This window comes from Salvelinus sp. IW2-2015, linkage group LG13, assembly GCF_002910315.2.
Source record: "Salvelinus sp. IW2-2015 linkage group LG13, ASM291031v2, whole genome shotgun sequence".
NCBI classification, from domain to species: Eukaryota; Metazoa; Chordata; class Actinopteri; order Salmoniformes; family Salmonidae; genus Salvelinus; species Salvelinus sp. IW2-2015.
The window spans coordinates 21,493,136-21,515,073 of NC_036853.1; the positions used below are offsets into that span (position 1 = coordinate 21,493,136).

Below are 21,938 nucleotides of genomic sequence, written 5' to 3' on the forward strand. Positions count from 1 at the left end.
GGCATAAATATACAGTACCATGGCCACACACACACACACACACACACACACACACACCACACACACACAACACACACACACACACACCACACACCACACACACACACACACACACACACACACACACACACACACACACACACACACACACACACACACACACACACCTCATGGAAAGCGGTGATTAGGTGGAGAACTCCAGTGGGTAGAGAAGTAGTGCAGAGGCACGGGCAGGAAATGACCTCATGAGAGACCAGGGTGACCATGCTCTTCCTCTCCCCACCCTGAGCAGCTTGGTCCAAGCTCTGAGTCAGTGTACATTTACATGCTCATCGTATCAACACTAACGACACCTGTCATGTCCTCACAATGTACAGTCAGGAACCCAATCACAGTCTTTCAAAACTTTCAAAACTTCTCAGACTGTGCTCAGTGTATGCTGTGAGATTGCTATTACATGTGGATGTATTCTAGTCCACCATATACAGCTCTAAGTAGTAATCATTATCCTCCCCAGACTTAAAAAAAAAAAAAATCACTGTGGGAGAAGCCTACGTGAGTGTCCTGGAATCTCCTCATGGAAAAAAAGGTCCTCCAGCTTTCATGTTTGCAGAGCGAGACGTTGGCTGGCAAGACAGGACTCCTCTCTATTCCTGGCTGCCTGGCAGAGGTGTGTGAACCTCTATTCCTGGGTGTTACGTTCTACAGCTTGGCTGAGCATGGAGCAGATCAACTAAAGCGTAGCACTGGAGATGGGCAGATAAGCATTTATGGACACCTGGGACTGGTACACCAAATATACACAAAAGTATGTGGACATGCCTTCAAATTAGTGGAATTGGCTATTTCAGCCACACCCATTGCTGACAGGTGTATAAAATTGAGCGCACAGCCATGAAATCTCCATAGACAAACATTGGCAGTAGAATGGCCTTACTGAAGAGCTCAGTGACTTTCAACGTGGCACCGTCATAGGATGCCACCTTTCCAACAAGTCAGTTCGTCAAATMTCWGCCCTGCTAAAGCTGCCCCAGTCAACTGTAAGTGCTGTTATTGTGAAGTGGAACCGTCTAGGAGCAACAACGGCTCAAAGGGTAAAGTGGTAAGCCACACAAGCTCACAGAACGGGAACGCCTGAGTGCTGAAGCGCGTAGCGCATAAAAATAATCTGTCCTCGGTTGCAACACTCACTACCAAGTTCCAAACTGCGTCTGGAAGCAACGTCAGCACAAGAACTGTTCATCGGGAGCTTCATGAAATGGGTTTCCATGGCTGAGCATCCACACACAAGCCTAAGATCACCACGTCAATGCCCAGCGTCGGCTGGAGTGCTGTAAAGCTTGCCGTCATTGGACTCTGGAGKWGTGGAAATGCGTTCTCTGGAGTGATGAATCACGCTTCACAATCTGGTAGCCTGACGGACTAATCTGTGGTTGGACAATGCCAAGACAATGCTACCTGCCCGAATGCATAGTGCCAACAGTAAAGTTTGGTGATGGAGGAATAACGGTCTGGGGCTGTTTTTCATGGTTCAGGCTAGGCCTCTTAGTTCCAGTGAAGGAAAATATTAACGCTACAGCATACAATTGAAGTCGGAAGTTTACATACACCTTAGCCAAATACATTTAAACTCAGTTTTTCACAATTCCTGACATTTAATCCTAGTAAAAATTCCCTGTCTTATGTCAGTTAGGATCACCACCTTATTTTAAGAATGTGAAATGTCAGAATAATAGTAGAGAGAATGATTTAGTTCAGCTTTTATTTCTTTCATCACATTCCCAGTGGGTCAGAAGTTTACATACACTCAATTAGTATTTGGTAGTATTGCCTTTATATTGTTTAACTAGGGTCAAACGTTTCAGGTAGCCTTCCACAAGCTTCCCACAATAAGTTGGGTGAATTTTGGCCCATTCCTCCTGACAGAGCTGGTGTAACTGAATCAGGTTTGTTAGGCCTCCTTGCTCGCACACGCTTTTTTCAGTTCTGCATACAAATTTTCTACAGGATTGAGGTCAGGGCTTTGTGATGGCCACTTCAATACCTTGACTTTGTTGTCCTTAAGCCATTTGCCACAAACTTTGGAAGTATGCATGGGTCATTGACCATTTGGAAAACCATTTGCAACCAAACTTTAACTTCTGACTGATGTCTTGAGATGTTGCTTCAATATGTCCATATCATTTTCCTCCCTCATGATGCCATCTATTTGTGAAGTGCACCAGTCCCTCCTACAACAAAGCACCCCCCACAATGTGATGCTGCCACCCCCGTGCTTCACGGTTGGAATGGTGTTCTTTGGCTTGCAAGCCTCCCTCTTTTTCCTCCAAACATAACGATGGTCATTATGACCAAACAGTTAAATTTTTGTTTCATCAGACCAGAGGACATTTCTCCAAAAAGTACCATCTTTGTTCCCATGTGCAGTTGCAAACCATAGTCTGGCTTTTTTATGGCGGTTTTGGAGCAGTGGCTTCTTCCTTGCTGAGCGGGCCTTTCAGGTTATGTCGATAAGGACTCGTTTTACTGTGGATATAGATACTTTTTTACCTGTTTCCTCCAGCATCTTCACAAGGTCCTTTGCTGTTGTTCTGTGAATGATTTGCACTTTTCGCACCAAAGTACGTTCATCTCTGAGGAGACAGAGCCCGTCTCCTTCCTGAGCGGTATGACGGCTGCGTGTCCCATGGTGTTTTATACTTGCGTACTATTGTTGTACAGATGAACTTGGTACCTTCAGGCGTTTAGAAATTGCCCCAAGGATGAACCAGACTTGTGGACTTCTACAATTTTTATTCTGAGGTCTTGGCTGATTTATTTTGATTTTCCCCTGATGTCAAGCAAAGAGGCACTGAGTTTGAAGGTAGTCCTTGAAATACATCCACAGGTACACCCTTCCAATTGGACTCAAATTATGTCCAATTAGGCCTATCAGAAGCTTCTAAAGCCATGACATCATTTTCTGGAATTTCCCAAGCTGTTTAAAGGCACAGTCAACTTAGTGTATGTAAACTTTTGACACGCTGGAATTGTGATACAGTGAATTATAAGTGAAATAATCTGTCTGCAAACAATTGTTTGTAAAATTCCTTGTGTCATGCACAAAGTAGATGTTCTAACCGACTTGACAAAACTATAGTTTGTTAACAAGAAATGTGTGGAGTGGTTGAAAAACGAGTTTTAATGACTCCAACCAAAGTGTATGTAAACTTCCGACTTCAACTGTACATTCTTGACGATTCTGTGCTTCCAAATCTGTGGTCAACGCCCGACCTCACTAATGCTCTTGTGGCTGAATGGAAGCAAGTCCTCACAGCAATGTTCCAACATTTCGTGGAAAGTCTTTCCAGAAGAGTGGAGGCTGTTATAGCAGCAAAGGGGGGACCAACTCCATATTAATGCCCATGATTTTGGAATGAGATGTTCGACAAGCAGGTGTCCACACACTTTAGGGCATGTAGTGTATCTTAGACACACACAATTGCAAATATAAACACAGTAGCATGTGTAGATTTTCCTACATAAAAACAGAAAAGTATGATTAAGGATATTTCATGTGACTTATGGAATACACCATAAGTCATGTCGTAGTAAGAAGATATTTCCTAGCTCATTTGGAGGTTAAAAACATCCGGCAGCAAAAACAGCTCTCAATGAAAACATATCCAGAATGTTACTGTTATTCCTTGGTAGGGTTGGGAATTGCCAGGGACCTCACAATACGATACGATATGTATTGTGATTCGATTAGGGCTGTCACTGACCCCTCAAAAAAATATTAGTCAATCGAGTCATTTTTTCTTTCAACCAATCAATTGGTCAAATTGTTTAAATATGTATTTCTCCATATATAGACACACCCTATGTGTTTTTATAAAATCAACTATAAGTACTAAACTTGTCTGATGCTTTAAGCACGCTGTTTGATTAAATTAAATAATTAAGACACACAAATGACTCAAGAGGGAGCCAGAGATCAAGATAGCCTAACCAGAAAAAATATATATTCCCGACCCCCCTCCTCCCGCTGCTGCTGGCCTTCGCAGATTCTGCCATTACACTCCTGAAGTTGCTGGTAATAGGCTACACCAGCTTTGTAGGTTACACCAATTTATCTTACCATTTCTACCGACCAGTCGACTAAATGGGGTCAGCCCTAGATTTTATACTGCGATTGCGATTTGATGTTCCAAACATATTGCTCACAATGTCTACTACAGAGAGACAAGAGAGAGCAATGAGTAAACGAGTTTTGATCAGTCATTAAATAAAAGCGCTGAAAACATGTTGGCTCACTATTTAAAAAGAAGATGGAGAACAAGCTATAGAATGAAAAATATCAGAGTTTTGGCTCAGGTACAGCCGACTAGCGCTAGATAACACTACCTACAGTAGCAAAAAAGAAACTGGGGACTTGGGAGTCAAATATTGATATAATATTGTACAAACCTTATATTGCGATTTGTAACTGTATACATTTTCCCCCATCACTATTCCTTGGCTTTCATGAATGGTTTTTACACTCAAATACATACAGAGACATACATGTGTGAATACACACACACACACACACGTAAGGGTGTGAGGATGGAAAGAGGAGGAGAAGGAGGTAAAGGGAAATCAAACCATTTCCATGTGGCAGAGAAACACCAACACCCCAAACTGTGCCTGGAACAAAGAGAGGAGAGAGTGTGTGATAGAAGTGGGTGTGGAAAAGAGACTTACCCGAGTGTGTGTGCGAATGTGCATCTTCAGTCCATCATTCTTGCTGAATGCTTTGTCACAGTAAGGACACTGGTATGGCCGCTCACCTAGAGAGAAGCATCAACAGAAGGATCAACACACATCTGCGAGAAGGAAACATCAAAATCAATACAGAGCAGATTACAAATACAGTGTGCAGATGCTCTTAAGTAGTTTAGATAAGCGCACATTTGTCTACACACTAGGCAGTGTGCAAAAAACTCTTTGAAACACAAAATACTACACGATGATCAAACACTAGACATACATACACACACACACGTTCACCTAAAACTACTATGACCACGGTAATCTTCAAACAGAGCAGATCTAAGCTCAGAGGAATTGGAGGCATGAAGAAAATGTAGGGGGAAAATCCAAATTTTTGCACTGCGGCTGGCCACATGCAGACCCTGATCAAAGTTATCTGTTTCCTGCCGGCCAGGCCTCCAGCTCTGATGCAGCGCCGCAGAGAGACGGGAGGGGAGATCTTCATGTTTATGCCACCCCTGCCCCTAAACTAGAGCTGCTGGCGCTGCCATGCACCGATGCACTACACTGCACTCTGACACTGATGGGGGCCACAAAAAATCTGAACTCATCATGAGGGCCGCAGTGGCTCATGGGTCTGCGTACCCACATCCATACCCACATGCAGTCAGAGCCGGTCCTAGCCTTTTGGGGGCCCTTGCGAGCAAAACATTTGAACAGCCCCCTTCTTGATAGCAAAGAAAAAAACGTTTTATACACTTKATTTCCTGCAATTCTACACATTTTGCCATGGGGCGTAGACAGTGCTTAATTTGAGCCGGATCCTGCCGGAACAGGATCTGGCACCTCTCAGTTTTGGACTGTTTCATTCCGGAACTCATTTGCCAGGATCTGGTACCCCTCATGGCATAATTTTTTTCTTCTTCACTGTTTGCAATGTAAACAATTTAATAAAAGCAATCAGGGTTAATTCGAGTTGCCTCCTCTGTAATTCCCCTTCCCACTAAAAAACGTTGTGAAAACGTGCCTGATATTCTAAGAATTGATTGAGTTAGTCCGGCCCAGGTTTTTGGTTTGCACAACATTGTAGCCTGTAGACAAATGCATGTCCATTGCTGTGAGGAGAGAGAGAAGCATGCCTGTACCTCTCACAGAACTAGAATGACATTTACTTTCTTTGATCGCTCTCCCTCTCTCTGCTCTGATAGACATTAGCCTGCAACTCATCTCTCCAGCGTTGCATTTATGTACTCATAGCCACGGGAAGGGTTCTGGAGGTTCCGGCAGCAGCCCTGATCAATTGAAATACATTTGCCAAGAAGTTATAGAATTACTGCTGTCTGTTCAGAAAGAAATGTAATAATTCAGAAGACTACACCTGGAGTAGGCCTATAATTTAGTCACAGAAGAACAATAGCTTATTTTTATTTTTTTATGTGTCTAGCTGTGGATTGTGTGTAGCCCAATAACAGGCCATGCCTACAGTTGGGAACACGTGTCAAATCTGTCAGTGAATAGCATGCAGCCAAAACAGGGCTTTCGCAATATTGCAAATACAATCGTGGGAAAACACAGATTGMAAAGCAAATGGCTCCTGCTGAAAAGAGAAGACTAATCTGCCTTTAGGCTACCAAATATGTTATCAACTTCCAAATAGGCCTATTGAGCAAACAGCATTGTTTTGCAAAGGAAAACAACAGAGAGGCTTTTGACACAAGGGCATCAGCCATCGCTGATGAGTGAGCTGCGCGTCATTGGATGATTCGGTTAAACTGGAAAGCTTTTTTAGGACTATAATTTCCTCCTCATATTGTACAATATGTGTCTCCACACACCTAGGCCTAGGCTATTGATGGATTCAAGACGTTTTTAATGATCTCAGTTTCAGTGTCAAAGTGGCCTGTCATTTCAATAATTTTTGGGGTATTGAAAAAGATTCTGCCAAAGTCTGCAGTCATGTAAAATTATGTATAAATACATAAAAAATGTCAAAATCTTCCCGGACCCTAGGCTACAAACTTTTTGTTCCGGCACCTCCCAATTTACAAATGAAGCACTGGGCATAGAGAATACATTGCAGTTTGAACTAATTTCATACAATTCTACTCATTTTGCCATGGGGAAGAGAGAAATGTTTGCAGTTTTAAATAGGATATCTGAGTGAGAGTGACTAACAAAATCGATTACAAGTTTAGATAGGTGGCTAGACTAATTTACCAATTTAAACCATGTTAGGTGACATGAGTGAGTGAATGTCAGTAACTGACATAAGAGAAAAACTGCTGATGCACAGCCACATTTTGAAATTGCATCTTGTGGATTCATTCTACTATTCTAACTGTCAATAGTAAGTTGGTCCGCGGACCTGTACTGAGCATGAATCTGGTTCTTCTCAAGGCCCTTTTCTCCCTCTAGCCATGCTGCCTCTGGTTGTGCTCTGATGCTTTTCTATGCAGGGAAACCCTTCTCCAGGCTCTAGGTCCTCACAGGAACAACAATTATGAAGAGATTCTATGGTTGTTAGGTTTGGGTCGAGGTTATTATAATGTAGGTGTGTTCTGAGAAGATCCTCACTGGGCAATGATGAAGAAAAGCAAACAGAACTCCCACAAACCTTCTCAGAATCAAATATCCTTTTATCCAGCGTTTCCCAAACTTGGACCTCGGGACCCCAAAGGGTGCACGTTTGGTTTTTGCCCTAACACTACACAGCTGATTCAAATTATCAGCTGTGTAGTTCTAGGGCGAATAACTAAACGTGCACCCCTTGGGGTCTCGAGGATCGAGTTTAGGAAACCCTGCTTTTATCTTATTCGAATCAAATTAAATGGTACACACTCACAAATCTGCCTATAGTTTTATGTGAGGAAATAATGATTGATTATTTGTCACACTAATCCATGTGTTCTTTCTAGTGAGAGAAAAGGCCTCACAATCAGTAGTACCGCTTGTCTCATGAAAAAACATAGCTCCAAAGTAAGAACACACTACAACCCATAGTCAGGCAGGCCCGGCTGAGCTGAGCCCGGGCCCAGTGGATCAAAGACAGGCCAGCCTAACTCCCAGAGATCCTATCTGAGCAAGCTCTGTACGATGGCAAAGAGGATGTGACAGGCTGTCAGTCAAACAGCCAGCAGACACGTGGATCTATTTACCCCAGAGCTGATCCTCAGCCCAGATAGCACAACCAGCACTGATTACCAACCTATATATGGAATATGAGGTAACTCATATAACCGCAGTGAAAATACCCCTTCCAAAGGAAAATAGAGTGCAATACTTGTAAGGTAGTATTTTGGGGTTCCACCATGGCTACAGTGCCTTCAGAAAGTGTTGAGTAAAGCCCGAATTCAAAATCTACACACAATACATCAGAATGACAATGTAAAAACATGTTTTAACAAATGTTCAAACATTTACTGAAAATGAAACACAGAAATATCTAATTCACGTAAGTGTTCACAATCCTGAGTCAATACTTTGTAAAAGCACCTTTGGCAGCAATTACAGCTGTGAGTCTMTCTGGGTAAGTCTCTAAGAGCTTCCACACCTGGATTGAGCAACATTTGCCCATTATTCTGTTCAAAATTCTTGAAGCACTGTCACATTGGTTGTTGATCATTGCTAAATAACCAATTTAAGGTATTGCCATAGATTTTCAAGTAGATTTAAGTCAAAACTTGAACTCGGCCACTCAGGAACATTCACTGTCTTCTTGGTAAGCAACTCCAGTGTAGATTTGGCCTTGTTATTTTCCTGCTGAAATGTGAATTCATCTCCCAGTGTCTGGTGGAAAACAGACTGAACCAGGTTTTCCTCTAGGATTTTGTCTGTGCTTAGCTACATTCTGTTTTTTATTTTATGAAAAACTCCCCAGTCCTTAATGATTACAAGCATACCCATAACATGATGTAGCCACCACTATGCTTGAAAATACAGAGAGTGGTACAACTGTAGTAATGTGATGAATTGGATTTGCCCCAAACCTAACATTTTCTGCAGTGCCTCGTTGCAAACAGGATGCATGTTTTAGAATATTTTTCTATTCTGTACAGGCTTCATCCTTTTCACTCTGTCAATTAGGTTAGTATTGTGGAGTAACTACAATGTTGTTGATCCATCCTCAGTTTTCTCCTATCACAGCCATTAAACTCTGTAACTGATTTAAAGTTACCATTGGCCTCATGGTGAAATCCCTGAGACGTTTCCTTCCTCTCCGGCAACTGTGTTAGGAAGGACGCCTGTATCTTTGTAGTGACTGGGTGTATTGATACACCATCCAAAGTGTAATTCATAACTTCACCATGCTCAAAGGGATATTCAATGTCTGCTTTTTAAAAATCCATTTAACAATTGATGTCCTTCTTTGCGAGGCATTGGAAAACCTTCCTGGTCTTTGTGGTTGAATCTGTGTTTGATATGCACTGCCAGACTGAGGGACCTTACAGATAATTTGTATGCGTGGGGTACAGAGATGAGGTAGTCATTCAAAAATCATGTTAATCACTATTATTCATACAGAGTAAGTCCATGCACCTTATTAATCGACTTGTTAAGTAAATGTTTACTCCTGAACTTATTTAGGCTTGCCATAACAAAGGGGTTGAATACTTATTGACATTTAAGCTTTTCATCTTTAATTCATTTGTAAAAATGTCAAAAAACATACTTCCACTTTGACATTATGGTGTATTGTGTGGAGGCCAGAGACAAACAAAATCTAAATTCAGGCTGTAACGCAACAAAATGAAGAAAAAGTCAAGGGGTGTGAATGCTTTCTGAAGGCTATGTAACTGTCTAATATCAGATTTGAAGTCAGGAGATATAAATTCCTTCATACAGAGAATCACAGTAAATTATAGTTAACTAGACCACAACAGTCACGACCAGGTAACACCAATGTATGAAATCAAGACAAGACTCTTTTGGCTCATTCTGGGTTAATAGAATCAGGGTATTTTGGACAAAATGAGTCCCTTAGTAAGAGCTGTTCCTGAAGTGTAATAGAACAGCTCCAGGGGAGAAGTGTAACAGCAAAATTGTAACTTAATAAACACCACCTTAAGGGATTGTGTGTGTGTGTGTGTGTGTGTGTGTGTGTGTGTGTTGTGTGTGTGGTGTGTGTGTGTGTGTGTGTGTGTGTGTGTGTGTGTGTGTGTGTGTGTGTGTGTGTGGTGTGTGTGTGTGTGTGTGTGTGTGTGTTGTGTGTGTGTGTGTGTGTGTGGTGTGTGTTGTGTGTGTGTGTGTCGTCTTGTGGGTACCACAATCTAATTCCTCTACTTTGTTGTAGTCTAATACCTCTTCACTGACAAAAATTTGAAGAGGAAAAAGCAAGGTGGTTTAATTAGATAGAGGAGGAATTGATGGAGGAGATGTTTTGCTCCTGTATGTAATAAGGTTATAGAGCTGAGTGTCCCGGGAGACAGGGAGTTAACATGCAGAGATGCCTATTCAATCAGAGGAACCACAACACCCAGAGAGAGAGAGAGAGACAGAGAGAGAGAGAGAGAGAGAGAGAAGAGAGAAGAGAGGAGAGAGAGAGAGAGACAAGAGAGAGAGAGAGACGAGAGAGACAGAGAGACAGAGAGACAGACAGAGAGAGAGAGAGAGAGAGAACATCAGCAGAGAAATAATCACCAATAATAAACATTTAGCTCTGTTTGGGGCTAATTCCCCACTGACACAAGCTCAACTCAAATCCATCATGTACTGTACGAGATGATGTGGTTTTGGGTTAAACATTACATTATTGTAGGGCATTGTCTATTAGCAGACTCTCTGAGAGTGGAACAGTCAGCGAGGGTGCATCCTTTACAGATTCACTCATTTTCAGGGGAGGAAAAACATTTCCAATCTGTTTAAGTCCTCTCTAACTCAAGGATGGGATTCTATTGGTTTGTTTTCAATTTGTGTCTGACCATTTCTTCCAACCCAGTAAATTTTTGCCAATCAAAGTTAGGCTAGCCATCACTTTGCTGTCCTCGTAAACCAGCAGTGGCCACCGAGGTAGAATTGTCACACCAGACATCTCCACAAGGGAGCTAACCAGGACCAGGGAGGGACAGAGCAGTACTGTCCTGTTTCATCCATCCAACATATAGCTTGTAAAGGGATAACAACAGGCCTCGTACAGTACAGAATGATCACGCATTCAGAAACGTGCAGAGACGGCAGCTCAAAATCCCAACCCCCCAAAAATCCTTCTGCTCAATTTCAGTCTCTAGGAGGCCTTTGTTGACAAACAGGAAAATCTGAATCCCAGATGTGCATAGAGACGGAGGAGAGAGAATCTGTCTGTTATGTAGCATGGTAGGGTATCAGGCTAAGGCCTTGGAGAAGGCATTAGTGTGTTCTAATATGGTCGGCACAGTGTGCTCTGCTCTGCGGCTTAGAGTGCATCCCTCTGGGTAAGAGCAGAGGACTAGGCTGATATACTGATACACTGTACAGACACCCACACCCTGCAAATAGAGAGCTCGGGCAGTAGTCCTCACCATTGTAACAGCAGTACAATGTGCTCGCTACAATCAAACGTACYTACATGTTCAATAACATTATGCTTCATCCACAGCTGACTGACACACAACCCCAACTCTTTGGCACCGCTCACATCAAACCAGACCAGTTCTCTCTAACACACGCCTGACATCCAGAATAGTCCAAAAAGATCAGCTCAATCCTTTACAGGATACAAACACGGACCAGAAACAATAGCAATCATTTCAGGAATCATTTCCTTGAGCTGGTATGGTTCATATGAGAGGCGCTATGTCCTTTCAGTTGAACACTACCGTAATTGGAAACCATCCACTTATTATCTAGATTGAGTGAGATGGTTTGGGGATTGTGTGAGGAGGCTGGGCTTTGTGTGGTGGAGATGGTAACTGATTTAGCATGCGCTGAAATGGGACACCATCTCCCTGTGACCCTGAGTCTTCCTGCCACCCACCCCCCCACTGTGCTCCTCACACCCCTTGTCTGCTAATCGATCCGTTTGGCACCTCTGACAGTGTGCCTGTGTGTGTGCTTGTGTGTGCGTGAGTGTCTGGTAAACAGATGGTCTTGCTCGTCGCATGCCTGCCACACAGCATTCGTGTTACGGAGAACGCTTTGTAGCTCCAGGCCCTGGTCTGAAAGACATTAGCGCTGTCCATCAGAAATTAATTCCTGGCTTCCTCCAGTCCAGCCAGACATTGGCCCTCCTCGGCCCCTCTCTCTCTCGCTCTGCATGCCGACAGGGGCCACTGTGGTAATGTGATATCGATCCATTTGAGCCGATAAGCGATTTGACTTTGATCAGCCCCAGAAATGCCCAACAACTTTACACTTGACCTTTCTATTATMACCTGGGCCTACAAAGATTGATTTACTTTCGTTTCTCTTAAAATTGGCCCATGTGAGACAACCTGTATCAGAGAACTTCACACCCTGCCCTCTACCACACACCCACACACACAATAATGACCCACACTTTTGAAACAACCCTCACCACACAACTTGTTCAGTGGAAACTACCCCTCAGTAGGTCTCAGTGTGAGAGAGGTGAAGAGGAGGAGAGAAMGAGAGAGTCTCTGTGACAGACTGTACTAGGCATGGGCGGTAACCAGATTTTCAAACCGTCATACCGTTCTTCTGCCATCCCGGGATTTACGGTATTACCGGCATAGCACACAAGGTAAAAGTAATAGCGAATTCTCATGGATGCTTTTATCTAAATGCTAAAGAGCGCAAACAAACAAATTGCAAAGACAMGCAAATCCAGCTCCTAAAGTTAACTAGCAGCTAGTATAGCTACTAGCTAAGTGGTCCGTCAGTGTTCCCAGAGGTCTGCCAGATGTACATTTGGATTGCATCTGAATCCCGTTGTGCCCAGAGAGACTACTGCATACTTAACAACTGTGAAGACACTGGTCTCCAGCAGAGTACATGTCCCTTAGAATTACCGATCGTCTTCAGTCCATTAGACACACCACTACTCAGTCTTTTCTGGCCGTTTCGAGGGAAACTAAAGACATCTGCTTCACTGTCTTTATAATGACATGCAGTACAATATCTTTACACACATCATGCAGAGTGATGGGTCAAAGGTGGAATGACTCAACCGTTTTACTCTACTCATGTCTTACACGGAGGACACAGGGTTTTTAAAACAAACTGCCAATTTATCTCGATTTCAATGACGCCTGTTTGAACAATAACTGCAAAGTTCACTGTTTTACTGTACGTAATATGAGCCAGTCATACATTAGGAACCCTAAATGTTACATTTCCATAAACTGAATCCAAAATATCACACAAAGAACGTCTCTGTTTAGACACTAAATAGTTGAACTGGGTGATTCTATAATAGTGACAATTTGTGAGCGACAAACTATGACATGTGCTATGATGTCAGTAACACTCAGTGGGCACTGGGTTCTGTGAACACTTCCTTGGGCGTAAGCACCTTGGTCAACCCCAGGACTGTCATATATCATCACTGCACACTGTAGAAAACTGTCACACTGACCTATGATCTAGTTATGGTCATTTGCATTTACACCAGTCTTATGCCAACATTAATCATCAAATAAGGGTGGGACTCTCTGGAAGAGTCATACTCTCTGGAATCACCTGTTAATGAGAATATGAGGGAGTCCCCCTCTTTGCTTTAGTTTAGAARGAAATAAGTTATAATTGGAGTTCCAGACATGGAGTTTGATTGTGAGTGGCAGGGAAGGTTCCCTCCTCTCTAAGGTGAATGATGTCGCCACTCGCCAGGATGCCTTGACATCGTCGGTACTCTCTCGGGAGAAGTCCCACCCTGTCCGTCTGGCTAGTAGAAGGTGTGGGAATCAATCAGCTAAATCCCACGTTACCATGTGTTAGCCAATCCACATCCCAAATGAATGTGATGGCCAAACARATAGACAATTTCCTCATGACCAGTGAAACATTGATGACCAGAGTGTCGAGTGACCGCACACGGAAGAAAGCTGTGAGAAAAACCTTACAAAGCATCCTGTGTGATTAGTGTTTACCAGGTAAATAAGTGAAGCTGTGCTGTTCCTGTGTGGGGACACTGTAAAAACAAACAATACCAGGCGTTTAACTTTGTACCATCCAGAGAGACTGTCAACACACAGACCTTTAACCTCAGCTGGAGGCTTCCTTTAAAAGAGATTATTGASAGGAAGAGGAGCCATGTTAAAGGTTTATTTACAGAACTAGCAGCCACATGGYCAAAACCATACCTAGTGGAGTACTGAGACAACACTAGTCTTTCAGAACCTTGATTTTTAACTGTACTTAACAAAGCCAACCAGACATCTAGCAATTTACTAGTCAATCCTCCATCTTCCTCCCTGCAGGGAAGTCAAACAACTAGAAGAGACACTCTACCAGTGGAGGCTCCTCYTGGGAGGAAGGGGAGGACCATCCTCCTCAGGGAATTTCAGAAAAATMTAAGATAGTTTTAGATAAAACTATACTTCATATATTCACGTCACCAAATAATTGATTAAAACACACTGTTTTGCAAAGAAGGTCTACAGTAGSCTCAACAGCACTKTGTAGGGCAGCACCATGGTGTAGCCGGAGGACAGCTAGTTTCCGTCCTGCTCTGGTTACATTGACTTCAATACAAAACCTAGGAGGCTTGTGGTTCTCACCTCCTTCCATAGACTTACACAGTAATTATGACAACTTCCGGAGGACGTCCTTCAACCAGAGCTCTTGCAGCATGTTGTCCACCCAATCAAATGATCAGAAAATTAATCTGGTACTGAAAGCATAAGCTACAGCTAGGTAGCACTGCAGTMCATAAAATGTGATGAGTAGTTGACTCAAAGAGAGACAATTTTTMAACAGTTTTGAACAAATTAATTTCTTCAAAAATGAAGGAGAAGCGAGAGATGGAGAAAGCTAGCTGTATTTCATAGTTTTTTGAATTTTTACTTTCACATACTTAGCAAGAGAATGCAGCTAGCTTGTTTAACCTACTCAAACACTTGGCTCAAACAGAGAGGGATACTATGTTGGCTAGCTGGCTATCCAACACTGGAACTCTTCCAAATCAAGGTAAGCGTTTGGTTTTATAGATGTATTGCCAACCGGGCCCGCCGGTGTAACTGCTAAACGCCTTTGTGACTGTACACTGTACTGCATGATTGTAGCGGGTTTATTAACGCATTAGTTCTAGTAGCTATGTTGGCTATGACATAATATGGTGACAACGATGTAGGCTGTGTGTAGCGGTTAGCGGTTATGATATGAACGTTTGGCTTGGAAAGGTTTTTTCGCCTGGTCACAGACAACTGATGTATTCTGCACTGAATTCCACAAGTGAAGGGAAAGCTGAGATGAGGAGAGTGCGTAGATGCGAGAAGAAATTCTACAACGATCATTCTGTATTGTATGCATGTGGCTGCTATGAAAGTGAACTGTATTTGCATGAGATCAAGGGTCAATCCGCCGATTCTGTATATATTTTTTTCCTAAACAGAAGCAAACGGAACAAAAACCTGAATTTGTCCAATAGACACTCTCGTTGTCAACTGTTGGGACTAATAATTACACCCTAGATCAGCTAGATSCAGGCAAGAGTGTGCAAGGCGGTATTGAATGTGTCAATGTCTGTCACCTTGATTACTCAAATTTCTCTCGACCTGTGCCCCTACATTGTAAACTTTCATTCATAGGCTAGGTTGTAGCAACCMCATGATGGGTACAGGGAAAATTTGAGTATCATGTAGTAGCCTAAARCTATCYATGTTACATTMAACTGGGTGAATGGAATATGAATGACAGTCATCCAACATGCTGTAATAGAAATAAGGCCATGCTCATGAAAAAAAATGTGCCCTCCCTCATCTTAAACGGCACCGACCGCCACTGGACTCTACCCCAATTAAAATACCCCCACCACTGATTCAGTTCATACAGAATCCTTTGTAAGCCCATACTAAGCATCCAATGTATATTCAATGTATTATGCTACACTAACTAACACTTCAAATTACTCTGGAAAGAACTGTATGACCAACCAATTACTCATCAATGTGAGAGAACAAAATGYGCATTGTCYATGTTTTTTATGGGAACTACTCACACTTTTCCTCAATCTTATTTTTCTTTACTCAAGAAACAACAAAAGCTAGGGCGAGTGAGTTCTGGGCTATAGAATGAGAGGACAGATTTACAGCCAGTCAGGGTCAAGGGTCATCCTGCTGGATGCTTTCTTTGGAGTGGTCTTTTCTCTCCTTCCTCCTTTCTTTCTTTGAGGTGTCCCCTCCGCTCCCACCCTTCCCCCTGCATTCCCCCATGGCCRGCTCTTTTGTTTAGATATAAATACAATCAATCAGACTCAGCCATGTCCCACACTGCCACACACACAAGCACATACAGTGCACTTGGAAAGTATTCATTTCCACATTTTGTTACGTTATAGCCTTATTCTAAAATTGATTTKTTTGTTTTTTTTACCCTCATCAATCTACACACAATATCCCACAATGACAAAGCGAAAACTGMTTTTTAGATTATTTGCTAATAAAAAMAAAKAYCTGAAATATCTTATTTACATAAGTATTCAGACCTTTTGCTATGAGACTCGAAATTGAGCTCAGGTGCATCCTGTTTCAATTGATCATCCCTGAGATGTTTCTACAACTTGATTGGTGTTCACCTGTGGTAAATTCAATTGATTGGACATGATTTGGAAAGGCACACACCTGTCTATAWAAAAAAACAAGCCATGAGGTCAAAGGAATTGTCCATAGAGCTCCGAGACAGTATTGTGTTGAGGCACAGATCTGGGGAAGGGTATCACAACATTTTCTGCAGCATTAAAGTTTCCCAAGAACACAGTGGCCTCCATCATTCTTAAATAGGAGATGTTTGAAACCACCAAGACTCTTGCTACAGCTGGCCGCTCAGCCAAACTGAGCAATCAGGGGAAAGGGCCTTGACCAGAGAGTTGAGAACCCGATGATCACTGACAAAGTGCTAGAGTTCCTCTGTGGAGATGGGAGAACCTTCCAGAAGGACAACCATCTCTGCAGCACTCCACCAATCAGGCCTTTATGGTACAGTGGCCAGACGGTAGCCACTCCTCAATAAAAGGCACATGACAGCCCGCTTGGAYATTGCCAAAAGGCACCTAAAGTCTCTCAGAACATGAGAAACAAGATTCTCTGGTCTGATGAAACCAAGATTGAACTCTTTGGCCTAAATGCCAAGRGTCACGTCTGGAGGAAACCTGGCACCATCCCTATGGTGAAGCATGGTGGTGGCAGCATCATYCTGTGGGGATTTCTTTCAGCATCAGGGACTGGGAGACTAGTCAGGATCGAGAGAAAGATGAACAGAGCACAGAGAGAGTACAGAGAGATCCTTGATGAAAACCTGCTCCAGAGAGCTCAGGACCTCAGACTGGGGTGAAGGTTCACCTTCTATCAGGACAATGACCTTAAGCACACAGCCAAGACAATGCAGGAGTGGCTTCGGGACYAGTCTCTGAATGTCCTTGAGTGGTCCAGCCAGAACCCGGACTTGAACCCGATCYAACATTTCTGGAGAGACCTGAAAATAGCTGTGCAGCAACTCTCCCCATCCAACCTGACAGAGCTTGAGAGGATGGGAAGAATGGGAGACACTCCCCAAATACAGGTGTGTCAAGCTTGTAGCATCATACCCAAGAAGACTCGAGGCTGTAATCGCTGCCAAAGGTGCTTCAACAAAGTACTGAGTCTGAATACTTATGTAAATGTGACATTTTCGTTTTTTATTTCAAAAAAACTGTTTTTGCTTTGTCATTATGAGGTATTGTGTGTAGATTGATGAGGAAAAGGTCAAGGGGTCTGAATACTTTCCGAAGGCACTGTACATATGTATGCACGTATGCAGACAATCCCCCCCACACTCTTTATTTTATGCTTTTGGAACCTAGAGGATGAGTTGATCTGAGCTGGCAATAAGATGGTGTTAGACTAAGTCCTTAACAAAATAGGTAGGACTAGGTATTAGGCTAATAAATATATGAGCAAGCTCATTAAAACTGTCAAAAGGCATTTTGATTGCTTAATCATAGTCTAGAGCCCTGATTGGGTAGCTATGATTGGAAGATGAGACACGGTTAATTAAATGGGATGGTGGTCAGTGATAGCAGTGATGGTTGTGATAGTGATAGATGCCCTAGTGAGGATGTGATAGCAGTGATGGTTGTGATAGTGATAGATGCCCTAGTGAGGATGTGATAGCACTGATTGTGTACTTTGGATCTCAATGGCAGAAAAGCCTGGGGGAAATCGTTAGTACTAAAGCTGCAAACACATTCCCGAGATGAAGGGATTGGGGAAAGAAAACAACCATTGTTTGTTGGGAGCTACTTAGTTTGAGATGATTTCAGCTGATGTATCTGTGGCATGAAAACAAGATGAGTGGACTGGAGTGAGGATTCAATCTCAAATACAGGGAGGGCAAGAGGAGGATAGGGAGAGAGCAGGAAAGATAGGTAGGGGAGAGAGTCTCTAAGTGGGAGAAAGGCAAGTGCCAAACAGACAAGTAGATGTAGAGAAACAGAAAGAAAAGGAGGGAGGGAGTAGGGGGTAGATGGAGTGTGTGTGACTGTGCCAGGTCTCTGCACTAGTCTGTTGGTAAGGAAACACACAGGAATGTGTAGCTCTCCAGTTCAAGGCAGTTTAATGAACATACACTGTGGGACACTGTTACCATTCTGGTAGACTGGATTGGATCTGGTAGACTGGATTGGTCGATCTCACACCGTTTTACAGTTTGTGACGTTCAATGACAGTTGATGAATTTAACCAAACAATTAGGACAATATAGTTGAATTTGTCCAAAAGAGCGGTTATGGGAGGCCCACTGACCTGTATGGCTGCGGATGTGGACCCTCAAAGTGCCGTTGCTGGCAAACTTCTGTCCGCAGTATGGGCAGATCTTCTCCTTTTCCCCTGTGTGCGTCTGGTACGGCAAAGATCAGAAAACATATTGTTGGTATTTAGGAAAGACAATTGTAACATTCAGTGGTACATCTTTCCCTCATTACAAAGCACATGATGATCACTGCTAGAGCATACCCACCACTTGAATACTATGAGCTCTGCTAAAACTCTTGGATACTAAACAAAGAAACTTTGAAAGGTTCCATTCCAGTTAAATGCCCTATGGTTATATGCCATTTACAACGTTTTTTAAATAAAGTGTTGGATAAGCTGTCAAAGTTGTTTAATATATATTGTCACTCAAAAGCTACAAAGCCTCAAAGCCGACCCCCTTTCAGGGTGTATTCAAGGGTGGTCTTCTGACAAATATTTGATGTCAGTCATTTAACCAGAGATCTGTTCAGCACTGGGAGTGCCCACTGAGGACCAGACCTCCCTGGTGCTAGGCAGGAATCTGCATGCTGCTGATAGAGCTAGACACTGCTACTAAACACTGGTGTTCATATGAACTGTACAGCTCTCCAATTGGAACTCTACACGCTCTGAATTCTACAGCTCTCCAATGGAAACTCTACAGGCTCTGAACTCTACAGCTCTCCAGTGAGAACTCTCCAGCTCTCCAATTGGAACTCTACAGGCTGACTTTAGGGTGGTTTCAGTCTCTCTGCGGAAAGCTGGATTAAAGAATCCAAACGATTCAGCAGGCCTATCATTAGAGTCAAAGAGCCAGGAGGTTGAGGGTGAGGAGCAGGGTGGAGACCAGAGGGATCTGCTCTGCCTGCATTCCTCTTCCCCTCCTCGACCTGCCCTCTCCCTCCTCCTGTCCTCGCTTCTCAAACACACTCAGGTCAGTCTTTTCTCGGAGGTCCATTGACGGGCACTGTATGTATACACAGCAGAAAATGTGCGCAAAAAGAGGAGCGTGCTGCACCCCTCAGCAAGGCTAAATGTCTCTCACCCTCCCTCTCTCCTCCTTCATTCTCCTTGACTTCCTCTCTCTCATTATTTATTTATTTKTCTTTCTTCCTGCTGAAAGGTAAGTATGGTAATTCTGCTGCTGGCCTGATGTAAATTCCCCAGAATAAAACACAACTATTAGAAGCTCAAATTCTGTGTGACAGTTTAAACAGCAGTACAACAATACAGACAGGAATACAACCTTTCCTTTCCACCATCCTCTTCTCTCCATCCCCCCATGCTATCGGCATTAGGTTACATAAACCCTTTCCCTCACTCTCCCTCTCTCAGAGACACACAAACACGGACAGATGTCTCCCAGATGCCTCAATGTACAGTTGTTTGGTTTGTTTTTTGTATTCTTACTTCATAAAAGGCRTCATATTTTTCACTGGGGAACATTATGTTCCAAAACAGACCTTGGGAAAGTATTGGGGTTATACATAACCATTACATCATCCTTTTAATATGAATAGTACGGATGTGACATTAATAACTTGGCTAACACCTCCATCATTTTTTCACACACAAAACAAACACAAACAAATGCAGTGCAGAATAAACAATGTACAGGTACTGTACAGGTATTGCACACACACCGCACAGCGGATACAGAGAAAACAAATGCTCCATGTACACACATCTCTGCCTTTAAGAAGAATGATTACGGCAATTTAAGGGTGTTCTGAGAGGAAGACTAAACTAGGGCTGCCAGAGAAACACATCATTACTGTTCATTTTCAGATCAACCTGGCAGCGGAGAGGACACCCAGACAGCACACTGACAAAAGCACCTGGAGGAAAACAAACGCAGATGACAGGAACAAGACGATCCATAGTCTCTTGCCATGAGTGGAAGAGGAAATGGAGGATAAAGACTGTCCTCTGTATAGTATACTACAGCACACAGAGCACTATGTACTCCATGTTTTCCCCAGATCCCCAGTCAGAGTTCTGGGTTGTGTCCCAGATGGCACCATTTTCCATATTTAGTGCACTACTTTTAACCAGAGGTTTAGGCTCTTTTGACCAGGGCCCTGGGTTAAAKGTTGTGCACTACAAAGGAAARAGGGTGCCATTTGGGACCCGGACCTGGTGTTCAGTCCCAGCCAGGTTTCTGAGCTCAGCTACCTGTCTTTAATCACTGCCAGAACCGAGCACTCTCTCAGCAGTCTCCAGTCTCTGAACACCGACCGACCGAGAGACAACTCATGTGCCTGTCTGTTTTCAGTCCTACTGTACTAAAGCCATGTTATGTTTGATTTGTTTCTTTTGCCGTGTGCCAAGAAACTGTTTGGTCTCAATCTGATCCATAAACCAAGCAGACAATGTCAGATTGAGGCTGGTAATCTGCTCTGGGAATCTGTCCTGTGCTTTGAAACCCTGTGGAGCTAATGTATTAAATGCCATGTGTAATTGACAAACAGAGACCGGATGATTCCTGGGCTGCATGGGGAACAATGGTGGAGGATGACTATATACTGTAGCCTAGTTCCGGTCCAGCATACAAGAGAGATCACAAGAAAACATCAATGTAAATTTACTTTACTTTTCTTTAAAAGAAAAATCCACCCAAAACCACTGATTTTAATTTACAGTGTTAACACTAATATGTGAGAACAACATTTTTTGTGAACAAATGTTTCCTTTTGGCGTTATAAATAAGGTTGATAGCAACATCCCGTGTGGCTCAGTTGGTAGAGCATGGCGCTTGCAACGCCAGGGTTGTGGGTTCATTCCCCACGGGGGGACCAGGATGAATATGTATGAACTTTCCAAATTGTAAGTCGCTCTGGATAAGAGCGTCAGCTAAATGACTTAAATGTAAATGCAACATGGAAATTCATCGTGGAAATCTGTTGCAGCTCAAGTCGACTACAAAATCCACAATGCAATGATCTCTCTATGAGCTGGCTAGCTAGTAAGTTAGCAAACGTAGCTACACAATAAAACCAAAGACAATATCAGCATGTGACGTYGTTAGCTGTACAATCGCCTAAACAAACTGGACTATCAGTTTAGGAGTCTACAATCTCACCATGTTCAACCTGCATATCGATGTGCCTCAGAGTGGAGTCTAACATTCGCAACGGCAGATATAATTTTGAGGAGATGGGAATGTTGCCCGTGTTACGTCAATGGGGACACCGGTGCATTCTGGACAATTCTGGGACAAGGACCGCCCTCCGTGAATGAGGTCTATTGGGCGCTAGCTCAAAAACTCAACATTAGCACGAATTTTATCAACAAGAAGTATAACGTTACAAATCTTTTCCGAGGTTGGAGATAATTAACTCGCCATTT

At 43.0% G+C, this 21,938-nt stretch overlaps 1 protein-coding gene and 1 long non-coding RNA gene across 2 annotated transcripts in view; one reads left to right on the forward strand and one right to left on the reverse strand.

The window, feature by feature from the left end:
- LOC139028532 (uncharacterized) overlaps positions 1-21,938 on the forward strand; it is a 171,362-nt gene that overhangs the window by 26,121 nt on the left and 123,303 nt on the right. The gene's annotated exons all lie outside the window — the stretch shown is intronic.
- LOC111971174 (PR domain zinc finger protein 5-like) overlaps positions 1-21,938 on the reverse strand; it is a 60,907-nt gene that overhangs the window by 7,072 nt on the left and 31,897 nt on the right. Inside the window, 2 exon segments of the mRNA XM_023997964.2 lie at positions 4,726-4,811; positions 18,603-18,696. Coding sequence (XP_023853732.1) covers positions 4,726-4,811; positions 18,603-18,696 — 180 coding nt within the window.